At 37.5% G+C, this 20,816-nt stretch overlaps 2 protein-coding genes across 2 annotated transcripts in view; one reads left to right on the forward strand and one right to left on the reverse strand.

Moving 5' to 3' along the window:
- The window catches only part of TDRD12 (tudor domain containing 12), a 30,059-nt gene extending 26,994 nt beyond the window's left edge, over positions 1-3,065 (forward strand). Inside the window, exons 25-26 of the mRNA XM_082062833.1 lie at positions 73-139; positions 487-3,065. Coding sequence (XP_081918959.1) covers positions 73-139; positions 487-572 — 153 coding nt within the window. The 3' untranslated portion in view covers positions 573-3,065. The remainder of the gene's footprint in view (positions 1-72; positions 140-486) is intronic.
- Positions 3,066-3,415: 350 nt separating this feature from the next.
- On the reverse strand, positions 3,416-14,697 carry SLC7A9 (solute carrier family 7 member 9; the record flags this gene model as incomplete). Its single annotated transcript, XM_082062771.1, has 12 exons — positions 3,416-3,561; positions 5,099-5,273; positions 5,827-5,976; positions 6,751-6,847; positions 7,653-7,756; positions 9,381-9,504; positions 9,836-9,880; positions 11,051-11,150; positions 11,389-11,514; positions 12,107-12,349; positions 13,279-13,426; positions 14,593-14,697. 12 exons carry the CDS (start codon positions 14,695-14,697, stop codon positions 3,497-3,499), a joined length of 1,482 nt encoding a protein of 493 aa, XP_081918897.1. The 3' UTR covers positions 3,416-3,496.
- Between the last annotated feature and the right edge of the window lie 6,119 nt (positions 14,698-20,816).

Below are 20,816 nucleotides of genomic sequence, written 5' to 3' on the forward strand. Positions count from 1 at the left end.
AATTAATTTGAGAATTATTGAATGTTCTGTGTGTCAGTGCAGGTACTTCAAACTGTGTTTTTTCATCAACAGAATCTTCATGTGTCTTTTGATTTTGAACACTGGGAAGACTTTGAAGATAAAAGCTCTTTTCCAGTTGGTAAGGAATGAATGAGTCGGTGTTTATCATGAGTAAAATTATTAGCATCCTCATTTTTGCATAGGTTTTATCTGAAATACTCATTTATTTGAGATATGTGACGCTTTGCTGGTGTGCTCAAATTCTCTGAAAACAAATGAGAAGATCTCTAATAGCAAAAGATAGGCAGCATGGTATTTTTCTATCAGAATAGCACGGACAAAATGTAGTTTTTAGTGTTTTGGTCTAGTTTGTAGTCTAAAGTGTGGGGGGGGGTTTGTTTGTTTTTAATACTGCTACATATTTGTGCTGAAGCTCTTTTTTTTTTTCTTGCTTTATATATGTTACACTTTGCTAATTACTTCTAGGTAATAAAAAATGGCATTGCACTGATGCAGTGACTGAAGAATTCGTGAACTCCTCAGAAGACAGTGGAACAGAAAGTGATGATTAATTTGGAAACAGATCTTTTTCCTCTAAGAATTATGCTTCAAAAGTGTCTCTTGCATGAGTATTTACACTAAATTTGATAAAGCTAAACAGGTTGCAGAACTGTCCTTAATTTTAAGAGGATAATAGTGAACCAACTACTTATCTTTGGGCTCTGAGAATCTGAAGTAATACTCTCTAGAAGAACATTGTGCATGTTTTCCAGTCCCTTGACTTCAAAATTATTTGCTTTAATGATGAAGTGTACATATGCATGTGTGCTATCCAAAGAGTAAAATCTAAAGATTAAACCTGGGTTGTGAAGCAGCTGAGTTTATTAGTAATTAGAGAGCTTCTAGTTTATTTTATCTGAGTGAATTTGCTGCGTTAGCAATACTAATTTTTGAAGTTTCTCAAATCCTGATGCTCTGTTAATTGTTCTGCCACATCTCTCATGTTCATACAGTGTCAGTTTGTTGGCAATCATCACGTTTGTCACTTCTGCATCACAAAATGATGCCTCAACTCCAATGGCAATTTTTGTTGCTTGATTGGAAATAAGTTGACTTGCTATGAAATACTGTACAGTGCAGCTCACTGTAGTCACTAACTGCTCTACAGCTGGTGCGGAACAAGGCCTACAATAGTAGATTCAGGATCTGTTCTCAGTTATAGTTTTTCTAGTATTAGCATATAATAAAACTATACCTTTCTGAATACTTAAGAATATTGCTGATGCCAGTGGAAAACCACCACGTGACAAACAGTTGTAATTGTTAATGGTTAAAAAAAAGAGTGCTGTTGAGAACCTGGCTGTGGTGGAGCTCAATTATAACCTTCACCTGAGTACAGGTACTTGCAAAGCTGTAATTGTTGTAGAAATACTTAAGGAAATAGCTAATGTAACTGTATTTTGGTCTTGCTTTGCGTTGTGATGCAAACAGAAGATTGTCAAATCACCTAATTGAAAAAAAGTGATGGGGCAGGATGTTTGCCTTTGTGTTCTTCTTTTACTTACCTGATATCTAAATAAAATATAAGATCATTTTTCTGCTGGCAGATAAATCTAGTGTGTTATTTAAAAGACATAAATTATCTGTAATTTTTGTTTGAAAAGACACCTTATATGAGGTAGAAGCAAAAGCTGGCTTTAGCTGTATGTTCTTAGCAGTCTATAAAGAACAGTGTAAAAAATGTAGCAATAATTTACCAATAATATTATTTTGGCCTAAATCAACTTTTGATCTTGATTTTTCATGAGGAAGAGGTTTTCTGTGGATTTTCTAATTAGTTTAGTTGCATTTTGGAACTGATGTCAACTTCTAACATGGCTCCTGCACTAAGGAATTCAGTAATCAACGTTTTTTTGTGAAGAAACTTTTTTTCTGTGTTTTGAGGCCATCCCTGCTCTGTCTGCTTTGAAATCCTGTACCTTCAAGATATAGGAGAAATAGCTCACTTTTCCCATTTTCTTGTTACTTAAAGACTTTGCTCGTGCACTTCTATCATCATTTTTCCTGTTGTCCCCCAGTCAGGTATCTCTATTTCAGCCTTCAAAATAGTAGTAGATACTCCTTCTTTATACAAAACTATTCTATTCCTTTGGTCTTTCCCTGAACCTGATAGTCTTTCTCTTTGAAGTGATGTTTTTACTGACTGGGTGTGGGAACAGCAGTTGTCATAGTGTGACTGGAACAAAACACTGTGGCAAGTGAGCACTTTATATGTAATTACATAATTACTTTTCTGTTTTTTCCTCCATTGGCTTCCTTAGAGATTCTTAACTTGCTTTTTGCTTTTGTTTTACCCTGATTGCACGTGGAGCTGATATTCTCATCGATCTGACTATAATTGCAAAATCATCCTCAAATGAATCACAGCCCATCATTTTTTTAATGCATCTATGGTACTATTTTCCGTGTAGGTAGATGCAAAATGAAATACATGGGAGCTTAAGTTCTATCTTATTTTTTTGAGGCTGCAGGATAATAAAAATAGCTGCTTTAGCTGAATTTGCTAGGCTAGAGTTAGTATGAACTTAGGATCTTAAGCCAGTTGCTTAATATTCATGTGTTATATATTTAGGATGAAGGTGCTTAGGAGTTGTTGAGAGGACTTTGTGCTTCCAGTATAAACAGTCTTTCTCAAACTAATCACATTAAAATATTGACAAGTGACTTGATAAAATTCCTTTATTTATCCATTTGCACCAAGGGAACAGTAAAGAATGTTACCCAGAATCCTTAAGTTTCTTGGGCAAGGAGAGTAAAAGATGCTTGCATCTATATATTAATGTAGTATCTGTTTCTTGTATGTAATTCATCAGTTAACACATAGTGTTTCTAGGATTCTGATATTACTTCTGTAAAGTCACATTCATGCTGAGGATAATTTCTGTGGCATTTACTCGCTGCTTTGTAACTCAGATGGTGTTGGAAATGTATAACCTTGTCTTAATTAAAAAAATCAGCCTTGTCCTGTCAACTGTGCTTTCCATTGTCACTTGATTCTCACTGCCTCTCAGTCTTTAATTTTTTGATAGCTAGTGTTTGGTCTGAGCAACTGAATATGAAGTTAGCCTGAGTTTGTGTTATTTCTGTCCATTCTGCGTGGCCTGTTGAATGCGATGCTGTAAATAAGAGCTGCTTCATTCTTTTAGCAGTGTGATCAAAAGCATCTTGACAGTGTTGCTGGTAAGTTTTGCCATCTTCATAATTGAGACGTTCCTCTTGTTTGTTTTGAGGAACTTTAATGCAGAAAACAAGATACCGTAACATATTAGCAAACAATGAAAACAGCTCTTCTTATTTTTCAAGTACTAAAGTGTTTGCAAAAATAATACACCAGTATGAACATGACAACTTAGAAAGTATAAATGTGTGCCAAACTAAATTGGATCTCCGTTACCCGCTATAGCACTTAAAAACAACCTGGTACATAGAAAATACTTTATTCAGGAACATCTTCTGCTGGAACAACTTCCAAAAGCATCTGAAGGTGCATCGTGATGGGCTCTGAGAAAAAAAGTTATTGTTAGAGGTTTTATGGGACAACGGTATTTCTATTGAGACTATTTGTCTAGGTGAGAAAAATATCCTTGTGAGTAGTTGTCTTCTCTGTATTGATATCTCAAACTTAAAAAATAAGGGGTGGAGTGAAAACAATCTTAAGATTCAAGCTGCAACATTCCAGGGTTTCTAAACTTGCTCTTAGCAGAGTACGATGCTTCTAATTGCACAATTATATATTTAATAATCCCAGGGGGCAGGAAAAACAGATGATGGATCTTTTTAATATCTATAGAACCAGTAATACTGTTTCCTTCAGCTGACTCCACATTCGCTTTTAGAAATATCTGTGTGCCCTGTTTTCCCTGAGATAATTGCAAAGAGTTTCTCTTGAGACTCTGCAAAACCATTTTATAAATGGTCACACTGGGTTCTTGCAGCTTTCATTTACTCAGAAGCACTGTGGTTATTTTTGGTGTTAATGCTGTTAATGTTTTCTTTAGTAAGTATAATAAAATTGATGAGCTGAGCCAAAAGCACAGTATTTTGTGGTATAAGGATGTATGTCTGCTAATCTTCAGTTTATGGCTGATGTTTTGAAATACGGGCAATCGGGAGAAATCCTAACTTAGAGATAAAATAGTTCTAGTCATCTTAAAAGTCAGTTTCTTTGCACTACGGCAGTGCTGTAGTGCTTTTTTGTCAACTAAATTTTGTTTTTCCCTAAAGGAGTAAAGTATAATCTTGAGTAAAGCTCGCTATATGCCCCTCACTATATGTCTGGGAAATTGCCTCCCTCCACACCTTGCTCATGGGATTTAGGTGGGATGGAGCATTGTCCTGGTTTTGTTAAAAAACAAGCTTCTCTCTTAGTGAGTTTGCCTGTCAGCTAAAGGTTCATATGAGCTGCATTTTCCTGGAGAACCAGATCCATGTTTTGGTAAACGTAGCAATGGAATGCAAGGTTATTGAAAAGCATGGATGGACATCTCATGGGAGGGACAACAAGAAACAGGTGACCAAGAAGCTGACCAACTGTGGATAACATTGCATTCACGTGAATACTTCATATAAAAGTGGGAGATCACGAGGATCTCGTCCCTTTTCCCTTTTGCTTATGGCCGACATTAGGAGAGGCCCTTGCGAGTCGTCCCTGTGAACTGAGGCCTAGTGAGAGACTGAATCCAGCTCCGCTTGGTTGCAGAGTCTAATCCAGAACTTTGGTGGCCGGCTCTGCAGTTGCTGAGACTTCCAAGATTGGTTTTGTGTATTTTGTATTATTTTCTCTATTCTTATTAGTATCATTAGTAAAACATTTTTAATTTTTCCAACTCTCTTCTCTCTGTCCTTCTTTTCCTCCCAATCGCCTGTCCTGAGTGGGAAGTGGGGAGGAGAAGAGGTTAACAATACATCTGCCTGGGTTTTATTGTCACCCTGCAATCAAAACCCTTGACAAGCATATAATGAGCTTCATTGTGGTAATTAATCTAAAGCTTAGCAATGTTCTGTTGAATTTGGAGCTGGCTGTGTGAGGTATACTTACTTGATATTTTTTGGGGCCAGTTGAATTTAAAATGAACAAAAAGTACATAAACTATAAGTCCACTAAGTATAAATAAAACACAGTACAAATAGGCCAGTTCAGGTGCGCTGATGATCGGTGCCAACACCAGTAAAACGGAGACTATTGTCACTAAGACTGGAATGACGATGGGTATCTGCAAGATACAATGCACACAATTAGTTGTTCATAGTTTTCCTGTTCTAACAGAAGTCGCGTACACGAAAGGATATTTTCAGTGCCTTACGCAGTTTTTCTGTTTCAATTTCTACAATTGGATGGGACAATTGAAAGAGTAGCAGGAATATTCTGCTAAATCAGTGACCAAGATCTTTTTGTTTATACTGCAAATTGCTGTGTAAAAATTAGCATTTTAATGATGTGGGACCTGACTAAGTGCAGTGAATCTGGGTGTTATTTCGGGCAGTCTGCTGGCTGCACTGTCACATCCCAGAAAATCCACCTTGTGCTCATGGTCTGCGCAAGTGAAAATAAACCCTGTGTAATCTCCCAGTCCTTGTGAGCTCTGTCCTAGTGCAAAATTGGAAGAGGAAAAGCTACAAATAACTGGCTAGATTTCAGGTGAGGGGGGTGGCGAATAAGGAGTTGTCTGCCTGAGGATGGTGTTTAAATATCCAGATATTTAGGATGAGTTCCTGTTTCAGTGTTTATGGGAGTGGAGGAAAAAACACCCCGAATGCTGAACTTACCCTGATCGGTCTCTTGAGTTCCTTTTTGGTAAACCTCATAACAATGACTCCAAATATGGTTAAACCATAAAATATCCAGACTGCGAAACTAAAATAATTTATGAGTGTGTTAATGTCACCAGGGATAATATAAATAATAGCAACGGCCCCCTAAAAATGAAAACAAAAATCAGTACGGTCTGTTATAAAAGAAGGCGGAACGTTACGCGTGTGTCAGGATGGGGGTCTGGTCACAGTGTCCCAGAGGGTGACCTGGGAATGCTTTTTCTGAAACTATTGTGTGTAAGTGTATTGCAACACTATTTAAAGGGGGTTTCCACATCCTGCCAAGGTGCGTTTATTTTTGCGTGCAATCTTAATGCCACTTTAAGTCAAAAGACTTAAAATTTGTATGTGTTAATCTGTTTTGTTGTTGATGTAGTATCTTGGAGAAGGTGAAGATATTTTTTTGGTTATTAAAGTTATTGGGAGTTGAAAGAGCAATGGAATTTTGAATTGATTATGTTTTGCCTTGAAGATAAATGGGTAAAATATATAAACATAATAAGATTCTAGATTTATTTTCAAATGGATTTACTGAATGGGTTTTCTTTGGTGAGATGTAAATGCATTCTTACAGGGAGGAAACAGGGTGGTGAACGCTTGCTGCCAGGCATCCTGTGAAATTATCAGTCATTTAACTTTTTAATTTGTTTTCATGCTGTGGATTCTTAAAAACATTTTTATTTTAAAATCCAATTCTGGAATGAAACTGTTCAAAGGGAGAAGTTGGGGGATTTTTATATAGTTTTTTTCCTAAGACATATGGAACAATTTTCTTGTCTCGATAGTCAACGATATGTGTCAAGACTGGTAGGAAATTGTGAAAACGTGTATTGTTGGAGAATTTTTGTTGATAATTTTTCCTCTACTTAAAATACTTACGTAAAACATGATAGCAGGTGCTGGCGTTAAACGCTTAACGCTGATGTAGGATAGAACCTTTAGCATGTGCCCTTCACGACCTGCAACATAAACAAGTCTGACAAAACAAAAAGAAGGCGATCTAGTTAGTGCGGCGCTTAGATTTAAGTGGCATTACTAATTAAAAAACAAATACGTTTTCAGGTTTGATTTATTATGTGGCTACATCTTCATCAGTATTTCCTTTGATACGCAGTGGGATTTAAGGAATATTGCACTAGACTGAAATAAGGGAAATAACCCGTATTAAAGCAGTGAATGCGAAAATAATTTCAGAAACGTTAGTTTGCACATTTAATTTAAAATTATTTTGGGAAAAAAAAGCTGCTGCATCCCTTTTTAATTAAATATTTCCTTTTTAATTTGTTTTGTATCAAAAAGCTACGTTGCCAACTTTCTGTCAAAAAAAAATGGTCTTTACTGCCATATCATATTCAGATGGAGCTGAAATTTTAAATACTTCAAATAGTGAATGGAAGCATCGAGCAACTAATAGAAAATAATTGCTTGTCTTTCCAGTTGTTACATTTGTCATTACTGACCTAGTCATGTTCTTTCTGATAATTTTAACTGTCTGATTCTGAGCTTTAAAGTTGATGAGAGGTGGAAGAAAACCTATTGTGCTATCCATGCTTTGAATGAAGAATGAGACATATTATTGTCTAATTGCTTGCATAGCCACTGCTTCTTTTCGGAAATAAAACATTATAGCCAGATTTGCAGGTACTTTTTAATTACATTTGTACATTTGGATCAGAAGAATGTCTGTATCTTTATGTGTGTCAATACATAAATGTATATATACATATATAATTTTTTCTATCTTTTTTTTTGTTTTAAAGATCTTTAGAAGGGGAGCTTACCTGCCTGCAGTAAAACAGGTCCCGTTGGCAGATCCAATTGTAGAAAAGGCCACAAAGAGAGGAACTATCCAGGAGGCTGGATAAAGGATTCTATCGCCAAATGTCTGGGATATAGGGGATTAAAATTAATCGGTTTTGTCACTTTGGCTACCATTTGGTATATTGGGTAATGTTAGAGCCTCTTGGAAAGTACAGTGAATGGGTATCTAAGGTATGTTACCAATAAAAACACATTATGTATATTTTGCATAGTTTTTAAAGAATGTTTTGCCAAATGAAGGCTCGGATTAATTAATGAACCACTCTATGAAGAGTGGAATATCATTTTCATGGTGTTTGCAATGCAGCGTCTGTAGGAAACATTGGGAGGCAGATGTAAAAAATACACACAAATTAAGTTCTGTTAAAGACCTGTGGGTCAGGGATGTGCCTGCAAAACAAAGCGCAGGATAAGGTGCAGCAGGGAGCCCCCGTACCCCGGCTGCACCGCAACCTGCGCCGTGCGGCCAACGAGCCCAGGACACGCTTCACGTGTCACCTGTACCGCGGCACGTCAGCTGTTACCGCAGGATGGATCGGATCTAATGTAGGTACGTTGATCTACTGTAAATAAATTTGAATCAAAACTTTTCTGACGGGCGGGTTTTGGGTTTTTTAGTTGGGGGAGTGGTTACCTTATTTTAGTAAATGCACAAGCAAAATATCGGTGGCGTTTCTTTTTCCAGTAGCAGGACGCTCATCAGTGCTAAGCACGATGTCTGCTTAGAGACTTGCAGCCCCGAGTGGCAGCTCGGAGATTTCAGTGTGAATTTGGGCTGAGTTGAGTGCCAGCTGATGGGTGCTGCGCACAGATTGTAAATTTAGGGGCATGTTGAACTAGTTCTTAGGATATAACATGATATACATTGCTCTGCCTCTTGATGCAAGCAAGATGCTGAAATGCACCCAAGTTCTACATTTTAGAAGATTTTATTTTTTAACGTTTTTAAGTGTTTTGCCATGAGTGTTCTTCCTCACTGTGCTACACTGTGTTTTGCATCCATGTCACGTACAGTTTGTTTTCCACCAAAACTAACATTAGGACACGTTCTGCATGACCTCTCAAGAGTTGTTTCAGAGACAAATGTCCCACGGAAGATTTACTGAGTGGAACTGAAGGGGCAGATGTGTTTGGTAAGACTTCTAGAAATGTATATCATCTTTAATTTTGCCTGTACTAGTATGTCTTAGAATAATGTAGAAAGGATCTTCCTTAGCTTTGTGAAGCAAAAAAGCAAGAATAAGGAGGAACTGAATTACGGACTATTTGCTGTTATCTCCAGAACAAGCAGCTTTGATTTACTGCCATTTTGCTTGTGCTTATTTCTTAGAAAGACTGGAAACACTGAAAAGGGCAAAGCAGCAGTCACACATTATTTTTCCTTCTATCTTATATGGAAAACAACCTCTGAGCTGCAGAGTTTACAAAATGTTAACTGAAGAATACATTACTCTCATTGCCACTTTTTCCCTTGGGGTAGGACAGAACTATTGTTTAAATCAAGCATGACTGAAATGAATTTTAGATTAAGAAATGACAGATAATGGGGGGGAGAGGTGACACTGACAGCTTAGAAATTAATTGTATCTTAAGAAAAATTATAGGTTCTTTCTTGCTCCTGTTACTGCTGAAGATACTTTAATGCACACAGCGCTCCAGATGCTCTATTACAAAATAAAGCGGCTTACCACAGCAACTGCCTGGGACTGCAGGAGTTCTGTTGAAGTCATTACGGTGAAATATGAAATGTTTATCAGAACGTAACAAACTGTAACCAAGGGGATTCCAATAATTATAGAGAGCGGTAGGTTTCTGAAGAATGCAAAAGTAAGACTCCATCAGCATTGCTGTAACACTCAGAGAGCTGTCATAGTAAACTGTGGACTCTTACTTTTCCCCATATGCTCTTTAGGTGTATTTACATTTCTTTATTGTATAACCATGGAAATCAGGATTTTAAAAAGGAAAACTACAAACTTATGCAACGTTATATAATAGAGGTTAATTAGCTTTGTCTGTTAGTGCTCAAACCTTGAATAACCATTGCTTTTAAAAACAAACCAAAATACTTGCCTGCTTGTACAGAAGTATTAAAGTGTTTGATTATTGCCATTAGAAACACTGCTTTCCTACATAGCTTTACCTGTAAGGATTTTTAAGTTCTTCTGTGATGTAATTGAGTTGATTCCTGAAAGGAGAAAAAACAATCATACAATATTATTAGCAGTCAGATCTTGAAATACTAATAGATTATTAAGTCAAGTGTTATTTGTTGTGTTATTGTTTTTTACCTTTTCAGTTAAAAAAAATGGCACAACCAATCTTTAAGTGGTAAAACTGCAGGACAAAAAACTATGAGCTTCTTATCCAAATGTCATCCTCTCGTTTCACCGTCTTTTCCTTCATTTTCAGGTCCTCCTCACAGTTCTAGAAGTATCTGAGATTTTGAAATGAGATCGTCTTCGTTCTTGGATAAAATATCCCAGGATAATAAAATGAAGATTTGGCAGACATCTCAGATTTACAGGATTACCGTTGAACTTCAAGCTTTGCAGTAACTGAGTCTTTTCAAAGAAAGACACAAATGTGCCTATTGCAGGGACTGGAGCAAGTCTGCTGATGTTTCACAGTAGTTCTGTAAGTCATATTGTCTAGAAAACTGTCCTGAAAACCTCCTTTAGGATTCCACTTATCGGAACTATAATTTCCAAGTAATCATTTTTGCTAGAGCATGTAGATCAGATTGAAACAAGAGTTTTTTTGCTCGTCCACTTCTGAAAATGTGAGGAGGAGTTTGGTATTTACAGTTCAACAGGCTGATTTTTGAACATCAGTACCTAGTGGTTACATATTGAAATAGTTATTTAGGCACCAGCTTCCCTCCTGCCTTAGAAATTCTAGGTGAGTGTCTGAATTAGCAGACTCGGGTGCCTGAGGTGAGACACTCAAGCCTGGAAATAGAACCTGAAACAGTGATCCATTTAAAAATCCGTTTTAAGCATCTAAATGGAACTTGCTTTGTTGTAAATTAACATTTATATTCTTAATTCCTTCCGAAATATGAATCGACATGCAAACTTTTAGAGTTTGAACACTGAAGGATGGATCAGATGGATCAGACTTTGATGTTAGATTTGTGTCAACAGAGCCCTGGACCAACTGACATTCCCTCTAGTTGCAGGAAATGAAACGTTTAAATTCCTTACTGGAACATGGTAAAGATTCCTGCCAGTAACTAAGTTTATTCGTATGAAAATAATTCTGGAAAGCACTCTTCTGAGTGTTAAATATAAATGTATGTGGAACATAAATGTAAACCTAAATCTGTCCATTTTGGTGATTAGTAAAGATACTTTACCATCCATCGTATGCCCAGAGTCCATTATAAAATGCCAGACCGATAGAACTAATAGAAATTTTACTGCCTTTGAAAGAATCTTCAAAGTTTTCCGTTTTTCCTGCAAACAAGATGTAGATCACTGATCAGAGTTGCAATTAATTCCTTTCATCCCCATCAGATGAAGAAACATTCGAACATCTGTTTCATGTTCTGAAACATCTGTTAAAATCAATTAATACCAGTTTTTAGTCATTGTTCTGTAGTGTTGTATTTCCCACCCACCCCTCAGTGGAAAACTTTCTAGTGGACATAGCAGAAGCTGAAGTAATTTTTGCAAATAAAGTATTTCTAATTACCTTGTGCAAGGAGAACAATTCCACTTACAATAATGATTATGACAATGATCATTTTAGCGGCCGTGAGAAGATTCTGGAGATAGCTTGCCAGCTTCACACTCAGTGAATTCACTATCGTAATTATCACTAAAAGAAAGAAATCTATTAATTTCTGTATTAAGTTTTTCAGAATTGAAAGAAAAGTTGTCTCTTAAAACCTCGTCCCCCCCCGCTTACTGTCCTGCTTTTTCCTCCCACTGTTTGTCCATATTATCAATACGGGTTTTTAAAAATACTATGTTTGGATAACTTTTGAAATAGTGAGGAAAAACAGTTTTCTGAATTAGATTTTGATAGTAGCTTTAACAGAAATAAAATGGAAGTTGCACAGCATTCCAATAAATACAGAAAAACCATCTCCACACTTCATTTTTCTTCATTTTCTGCTAGAGATAAGCATTCATTACACAGCTGTATCTGTCTTAATAAAGTATGAAAGAAACTTAGACTAAGAACAAATCATTTTTAAACCCATCCTTTTAATGTGTTATTGAATTAGTTATTGTGGGAGGGACTCACTGTACCATCTTCCAAAGTTTTCTGTTGGGTCACTGGTGTATTAATGACAATTAACCCACTGAAGTTGTAGTGGGCTGAAATGCACCCACTGATGGGGCTGAATGGAAATCACTTTATAATTAGGAATCTCGCCTCTTTCTTTAAAAAGGCCGAATCTTACCAATGGCAGCGGCTGCCAGGCACTTGATGACAACCTGGGGTGGATCACAACCTGGATAAAAAGGAGCTGATGCGTATTCGGCAAAGCTGAGACAAATGATGGCGAACGAACTGGGTTTCGTGACGAGTAGGCTTGTCCAAGAGAACAAAAATGCCGGAATTGGGCCAAATGCTTCCATAAGGTAAGGATATTCTCCCCCGGATTTTGTGATCATTGTGCCAAGCTCAGCAAAGCAAAGCGCACCTGAATAACAAGAAAAGCATTTATTGGTTTAGTTTATAGACTTCTTTAGCTATGAGTGGCTAGAACAGATTGTCACTTGTTAATAGGTAGAATAGTTAAGGAAATAAGTATATGCATGTACATTTTACTGTACATGCAAAATAATATTTTACTTGTGAGCAATTGGAAAAAACATAATGAAGCTATTAAGTTGCAGTCCAGAATTAACTACAATTGGTGTTTCAGACTTCAGGAATATAGTACAGACATTCTGATTTCATATTGGATTTCTTTTTAAGAAACTAACGCTGTAAGAAGCATCTCGGTGACAACTGCAGTGGCTGACCTGCCTTTTGGAAACCTGAGTGAAAAAAAATAGACTTGCTGCACAATTTTGAGGTAGAACGTCTACTGAGCTCAGCTTTAAAGTACAGCGGTGTTTCTGGATTTATTGCTGTAGCTGGCATCTTGCTTAAAGATTTTTTGCGTATGCCGTGTATCTGACTCAATGCCCAAGCAACTCTGGTTTTGTTTCCTTCATGAAATATTTTGAGGTGCTTAGTGCTAAATTTTCAGAGGACAGAATGTTAGATTTACACAATTACACAAACAGAAAAATAGTATAATTACCTACCTCACTGCCAGTGAATTCCACATTTTTTTTGTGATTTAAGTAGAAAAGTATTCTCTTTATTACAGTTATTGGATGAAGTAAGCAAAACTAAGTCTTGCTGTCAAAATGAACTGAAAATGTGCTTTACCATTTCAAAATTCTGTCTTTTATAACCAGCACATATTTGAAATATTTGCCTGAGCACTGCTACACTCATCAGGATAGGATGGATTTTGGTCTAGGTGCTGTTGGCTAATATGTGAAACGAGAGTATTATGCAGAAGCAGTAGGTAAAAATATTTAAGTGAAGATGCATATTGTTTGCTGACTTGTTTACCTAATGTTGCAAGAACTCCACAGGCTGCCCAGATGGTTAAACAAGTCCCCACAGCTCCACTGTTGGCAAGAACTGATTTTGGAGAAACAAAGATACCTGAGCCAATGATTGTACCAACAATTATACAGATTCCGCTGATGAGGCCCACCTGGAAATCAAAGGAGATATTTTGGTAATTTCTAATAATTCAATAATTACTTCTTGGTTTAATACAATTGCGGTCATTGTCATTACCAATTTATTTTTTCAGCTTTTCACGTGTAGCTTTTACTAAGTAATACATTAAACTGTGTGAAGTTTCTGTTTCCAAGCTGCGTTCCCACCCTGCGGCACGCTCCTGCTCTTTCAGAAAGTACAATTCTTTGGACTTCACCTGCCTGTGTATTTGCTTTATCAAACCATCCTTCGCATTATCTGGGTCTCAAATCTGACCTTGTTCAGGTGAGCATCCCCTTTCCACTCTTTGTTTAAACTCTGAAATTCATTTATGAGCACTCGAGGAATGCTGAATTTTCCAAGCTTCAAAAATTTGCTTTCTTGGATGGAGTTGTTTTGCTTTTAGCAGTTGTTTTCCTCTCCTGGCTTCAGGTATTTTTGCACAGGAGTTACCTTAACAGTGCTAGGTGGTAAACAGATCGTGTTTTTCTGACTTTGTAATGACCTACGTGTTACGTGAAACTACTAAAACTTGAGGCATCTGCTGAAAAAAAACGTGGCATGGGCTACTTACATTTTCCTGTTAGCTATGGCTAATCTAATAACATCATTTTTCTGCCACTCTTTGCACCAAACTGAAACCACACAGAGAATCTTTTTCCAGGTTGCATAAAGAGGAATTCCACTCCCTCCTGAGCCACTTGTCAGAGAGCAAGTGGCACATCTGTTCTCTAAACAGCTGTAACTTGCTGGAGGAGACAAATTCCCACTTCTCTTTCTGTACCAGTGACTATTTTATGGCCAAAAACACTAACAAACTTCCCAAAGCAATGAGCTGAACAACCCACTTCAGCTTCTGGGACGTGCACGTGGAAAGAAACAATAAAGTTTATCAAGTGTCTCACTTGATCAGCTTTGAGGTTATCAGATAATTCAAAAACTTAAATACATATTCTTACTTAGTAATTGTGTTTATATCAGAGCTATTTAACGAGTAATTAGCAGTTTCCTAAAATATAAACCAGCCACACTGTCAGGATATTAGTCCAGGGTGCTAAACTGGGGCGCGGTTGCGGCTGTTGTGGGATGTGTGCACAGATACCCGCTCTGCCAGCCCCTCGCCCGCACACACACTGACGGGGAAAGAAGAAGCTTTGCCTGTTTTTGTAGCTTCGTCGTTTGGGGTTCATCGCTCTGTATGGACTGGCCATCCTCCTCTCCACTGTCCTCTCCTTTTCTTTTCCTCAAGCTTTCTTCACCCATTTGCTTTCCTTGTCGAAATCTCTAAAGAAGTAAAAACAAATATCAGTCCAGCGTGTTGTTTGCTTGAGTTTGGCAATATCTATGGGTACAAAATATTGTAGTTAAATATCGTCAGAAACTACACACACACACAAGCACACTGGCTCCATCTCCTTACCTGCCTGGAGATTAAACTGGGGAGGGGTTAATTCTGCTTCACCTCATGGGGCCGATTTGCTCTGCATTTTCTTCATACCCACCTGGCAGCGAATGTCCTTGTATCTCGGGTTACATCCGGAGAGGACGTTCTTACTGGAACACTGGGGGGTTTGTGGCCCGTCCCTCCTTTGAATTCCTCCAGAGGTCCAGACAGATTTAATCTTTCTCCCAAAAGCTGGTCTGTTTTCTTATCTAGGAGACCTTCTTTTTGATCTTCTCTAACTAGGCCTTGCCTCAATTCCTTGGAGATGCAGGTTTCTGCTAAACCAAGAGTTGTCTCCGGTAATTGCCTAATTAGCAGCTCTTTGCCTCAAGGAGAGTCACCAATCGGTGTTGACTAAGGGTGAATGGCTTCTACTGTAGGTTTTGTTCTGTTTAGAATTAGAATGTAAACAGTTTGTTTGCAAATTGAAATGTAGACTTGTGATATTTTTGTGAGGATTTTGCTTGTTTCCCATAGTATGGGAATAAAATCCAAGCTGAGATAGTGACGGAAATTCCCTGGGTTAGGTCTCGATTATAAAAAGCTGATTCAGTCAAAAGTCTCCTCTCGTCAGACCCTACGCCTATAATTACAGGCATCTGAATGTTGAAGGTAATTTTGCAGTTTTACGGACAGTAATTCAGCAATGCATCATGTTTAATCAACTTTAGGTAGTATCCAGTAATTCTTACTACAAAAATTGCAGCATTTCACATTTACAGAAGAGCTACCTCAGTACTGCTGATCTTCACAAACATTTGGGCTATAAAAACATCTGGTGTGTGTGTCAAATTAAAGATTTTTAAAAGAAATCATCAAGAATCCAACTTTTAAGATTAAACCTACAATAAAAAATTGCCCAGATAAGGAATGCAGGGCTTGGGTCACTGAATCTTATTACAGCTTTGTGCCCAACTTCTCTCTTTAAAGTCTTGTATTCAGAATGTTTTAATCATCGTATTTTAGCAATTCATACTTTCACTTACCTTATTTATTTATGATTGTTTGGTGTTAATCAGGCTCCAGGAATCTTTGTATCGTATATCTCTTTATTTCTCCCATTAGATTTAGCAGCCAGTTAGACGGCAAGACAGGTCCATGTCTGAAACCAGAATACGCAGAAGCAACCACAGCTTAAGTACAGAGGTTATAAAAGGTAATCATTAAACCCATTCTCAGCCAAGAAGCTTTGAGATAGGGACCACAGGTAAACCAATAGTCCAATTAGTTTATCTTTAAAAAAAAAAAGTCTTTGTTTCATTTGTGATAATGTTTGTCCAGTACCTAAGTAGCATATTACATAGTGAGAGTGAACCATAATTCGAAGAGTCTATTTTGATTTTATATCAAGCAATTTCTAATTTAGGAATGCTTTGGAAAGATAACCTTGAAGTAATTGTTGTATTATGGGTGCATAATGCACAGATGCCAGCTGCATCCTGTAAAAATAATTGATGTTTTTATCTTGAGAAGATAGAGAAGTGTGAGCAGAAATCTTGTTGGTTTTCATTAACCTGAAAGCAAGTGAGTGGGCAGCTTGTGTTCCCTTCAATTGCAGTTCCAATTCATTTTTCATTTTTGTAAATGTTTAAAAATATTGCTCTGGTGAAAAACGCCATTCTCTATTTCTATGCAGCTGTACATCCAGGAAAAAGGTATTGTTATCTTGAATGCTAAAGTAAGGTGGTTTCTTCCAGTCCTGCTAATCATCCCTAAAACACTTGCAACCCCCCCCCTAATCATGTTTCACATCTTTTTTGTTGGCAGTGCAGTTGTGTGGGACCTGTCCTGTGTGACATCCAAACCGGTACATCCTGACCAACCTGATCTGACTTCAGCTGACCTTTTTCAATAGACATCTACTGCTAAAAGCTAAAAGGTATGCTGGTATTAGTCACTGACATTAAGATTCGTCATCTTGTTAAAATAACACCTCATGAACAGTGCTAATACAGTGTTGGAAATATCAAGAAAGTTCCTTGCATGATCTGACAGTTGTTTTTAGTTTGGTTTTAGTGTTTGTTTGGGTTGGTTTGTTTTTGTGGATTTGTGTTTTGTTTGGGTTTTTTTGTATTTCTTTAACCTTCTGTTTAAGCCCATGGGCTTGATCAGCAGGAATCCTGTCTTTCCTAAGGTTGATGTAAATCTCTGACTAAAAACGGACTCTTAAGCAAGCGTGAAACAGACTTACATTGGCTTCTATTTGCTGTGTTTTGTGATGGTTCAGCCAGACTCTGTGCTGGGAATGTCCAAGACTGAGACTGCACAACAATGTCACTACTGAAAACAAAACCAAAGCTGAATTTTTTTTTTTTCCTCACCCTCTTTTTCCTCTCTCTTGTTTCATTCTAACAGAAATAGGGTTAAACTTCAAGAGAAGCTCTTCCTTCTTAACTGACTTCTTGTTCAAAAATTACTGTCTGCATGGTGTTTGAACAAAAGTTCTTTTTTCCTACAGATAAAAAGAACAAAGAGTGGTAAAATTACAGTCTTACTACAAACATACAAAAAGCCAAATATCAACAACTTATTCCTTTTTTTACGTATCTTTTACAAGGACTTTAAAATATTTTTCATGGTAGTTGTGATGTAGTGTTAAACTAATGTTTCTATATTCATCAGCTGCAGATGCCTAGTTTGGTATCTGATATTATGTAATGTACTTCTTTGTTCTCTATAGCTGATAATTCTGAAATTAAGGTCTATATTCTTACCATTCCTGTGTTTTTCCCGAAATGCCACAGACTATTGAAATAACTGATGTGAGAAGAAAGCAGACAAATCATATGACAGGGCTTTGTACCTCAAAATGAAGTAAATGCACCTTTCACGTCATCTCTACCCTGGAATTTCCAGACATCAAAAAGGGGAAACTGTGATGAAAAGATAATGGAGTATGGCATCTTTAATTCCATCTTAAGTGTTGCTTAGGAATTTTTGTAGATCTTTGAAATTTTGTGCGGTTGCGTGTTCTACACATCTCATGATGTTTTCAGATGTCTCTTATCTCTGCATCAGATCTATACTCTGCTTTGTTTCTTCAGATACAATACAGGCAACACTGAAAATACGCCGTTTGCTTTAGTCAGCCTGGAATGTGTTTGGAGAGTTCCCAACTCTTGAATGGGTGCCTTAAATCTCTGCCAGTGACTTGACCTTAACTAGCCTGTGTTTCCTTATAAAAATGGAAAAGTATCTTCATTTATTGTCTAATTTTGTTTTAGGGGTTAATCTTCTTGGGATGCTATAAACTTGTTAAAGGCTTTGCAATTTTGCTGGCAATCCTTCTTTTCCTCAGCCACTTAAGGAACAAATAAACATTGAGTTCAAGGATTCTAGAGTTATTTTCTTCATGGACAAGAGAAATGACATTTTACAGCCAGAGGAAGAGTGTCCTTCCCTCTCAAATACATACAGAGATGAAGAGATCAAGGAGTTCAAATTCCAAGGAGTTGCAGGAGCAAACACTCTGTGGGCTGGTCCTGTCTTAACAGTGTAGTTTGAACCTTTTCAAATGCTATTTACCAATTAAATTGTAAAAAGTAATTTTCAACTTTAATTTGGGAAATAGCAAGGGCACAGTATATAAATACATCTTTTACTATCATTAGTCACTAATAATAAAGGTTAATGTTTGGCAGAGTTGGTATTTATTGCTTGCAGCAATGCACATGTTGTGTTTTGACCAATACTTTTAAGCAAATTCTAAGGGCTGTAGCTTAGCGGTATCTCGAATGGGTACTTTCCATTCTAACCTTGCTACTTAACAGGTTACTTAATTTTAATCAGAAGACAGGTCTGTTTACTTGCACTTGCTCTTTGAATCCTGCCGTTGATAGATGTGCTGTGAGAAGTGATCTCACTACTGTCATCCTTAAAGGCATTTTAATGTTTATTTTTTTGAGTAGTTGCAGGTGTGCTGCAAGTGGAATGTAAGAAAACGGTCTGGTTTTAATAGCCGGGTCCATGCCGGGTTATGCCACTGGATTGCAAGACCTTTGCATCTTGTGGGAATCAACAGTAAAGATTAGATGACTATGTAGTTCATCATGGCCATAATATATATGGTATTTATATACCTTCATTTTTTCCCTATTTAATCCTTGGTTACAGTGTTGTTGGTTTTGCCCCTATGATAAATAAGTTTGTTGAAAAGGTCTTTAGGTTTGCTAAAGATTTTGCACTAGACCTGCCTTGAGTAGTACATGGTTTTTAGTAAGAAACACTTTTAAATTATGTTTAAGCAAAGCTCTTCAGACACCCTTCATAAATATGTGAACGTGGGATATGTTGTTCTAAGATCACAGAAAATCAAGGAGTGTCTTCTCAAGGATGTTCGAAGGGAATTTTGATGGCCTGTGAAGAAAATTAGTTGGACTTTATTGAATTAATTCTGTCAGAGCATTCAGGAGCCAAAGTTTAGGTGCTTCACAGCCTGCTCAGAATTGGTGATTTCCCTGATACACAGCTGGCTCCTCTTCTTTTTCCCTTTGAGGAATGAGTGTCTCACTTTGATCTCCTTTTTGAGCCCTATATCCAGGTTGCATTCCACTGGTTCCATCAAGGAGGTTTCCAGATAACCCCACCTGTGGGAGGTGGGTCTTCAGCAAGTCCGTTCCCAGCTGAGGAGGAAAGCAGCGCACACTGACACACTCCATAGAGCTCATGATGTCCTACCTACTTTGGAAGTCTCAGTTTAATTTTACATTTCCAAAAACTAAACATTTGATAGGTAAACCAATTTTTTAAATGCTACAATATGAAATCTTTAGATATCCTGCGTGTTCGTGTAGATGTTGAAATTAGTACAGAAAAAAAGGAGCTAAAAAATCTGGAGATGTTGCAGAGAAACCATATTTTAAAGACAAAAAAGCCTCGAAGTGCATCTGCTCTTCTAGAGTCAAGCTGACTGGCACTGTAGGATTTTTGCTGTATTTATTTACCTTAGATGTGCAGAGATGAGCGCTCAGAGCTCTCCTAAATGGAGGAGCTGTGCCTGGCCTCCTTAGTCCCAGAGGAAAAGCTCTCACAAGTCCCGATGCACCGTGCCAGGGCAATGGTATCAATTTTTCATGGTGAAAAGTCTTAGGCTCTCTCTTCCGAGCTGCTGGAGAGCAACACCCTGGCTTGAAAGAGAACAGCACCTTTCTGGCTTAAAAATAGAGGAAGGGAAGAAGAAAACAGCTGGGTTTAAATGACTGCTAAATGGGTGTAAGTGCAGTTATTCCAGGAAGGAATTCCTTGATATTGTACATAATTTACAGCAGGCTTTCTGGTAGTCATTACAAAACCACACTGAAATATCTGTGTTCTGTTTTATCTCAATGATAAGCATTTCAGAGAATTGGCAACCAGCTTCTATAGATGATACTTCTCTCATGTGCAAGTTGCTAGTAGGCTACAAATTAGCAAAGGAATGGCCCTCAGTTCACAGAACATACATTAGCGTGTCGTGAGTGTGAGAATCTCCCTGGTATTTACACAACTGAAGCCCAGAGTATGAGATACTGTGCTCTGACAACAGAGTAAAAAGTAATGCAAATATATTTTAACAGTAGTAGGAAAATGCATTAGAACTACTGAGGTTTACTCCGGAGTCTCCAGTGCTTTGGTTTGGTTTTGGAACAGTGGTGGTGGTGTTTGCTTTTCAATTTATAATCACATGAAATTATGTTCAGTCATTATGGACAGAACATGGTCTGTAAATTCAGCAATGAAACTTCAATGTGACTACAGTTCCACAAATTCTGAATTGCTTTCCCAGTTCTTTGGCAGGAATTGAAGAACCCTCTGTGTTTTTGTGTTGTTTTGCGAAAGGAACCTGAAACCACTTCATTGGTTCAGTTTACAACCAGAAGATCCTGTAAATGGAGGGAAGGTGCAGTGTACCAGAATCAATATACCCCAGCAGCAGTGGCTGAGGTGAAACAGTAAAGTT

The sequence above is a fragment of the Streptopelia decaocto genome (genome assembly GCF_964273445.1).
Source record: "Streptopelia decaocto genome assembly, chromosome: 11".
Taxonomy (NCBI): domain Eukaryota; kingdom Metazoa; phylum Chordata; class Aves; order Columbiformes; family Columbidae; genus Streptopelia; species Streptopelia decaocto.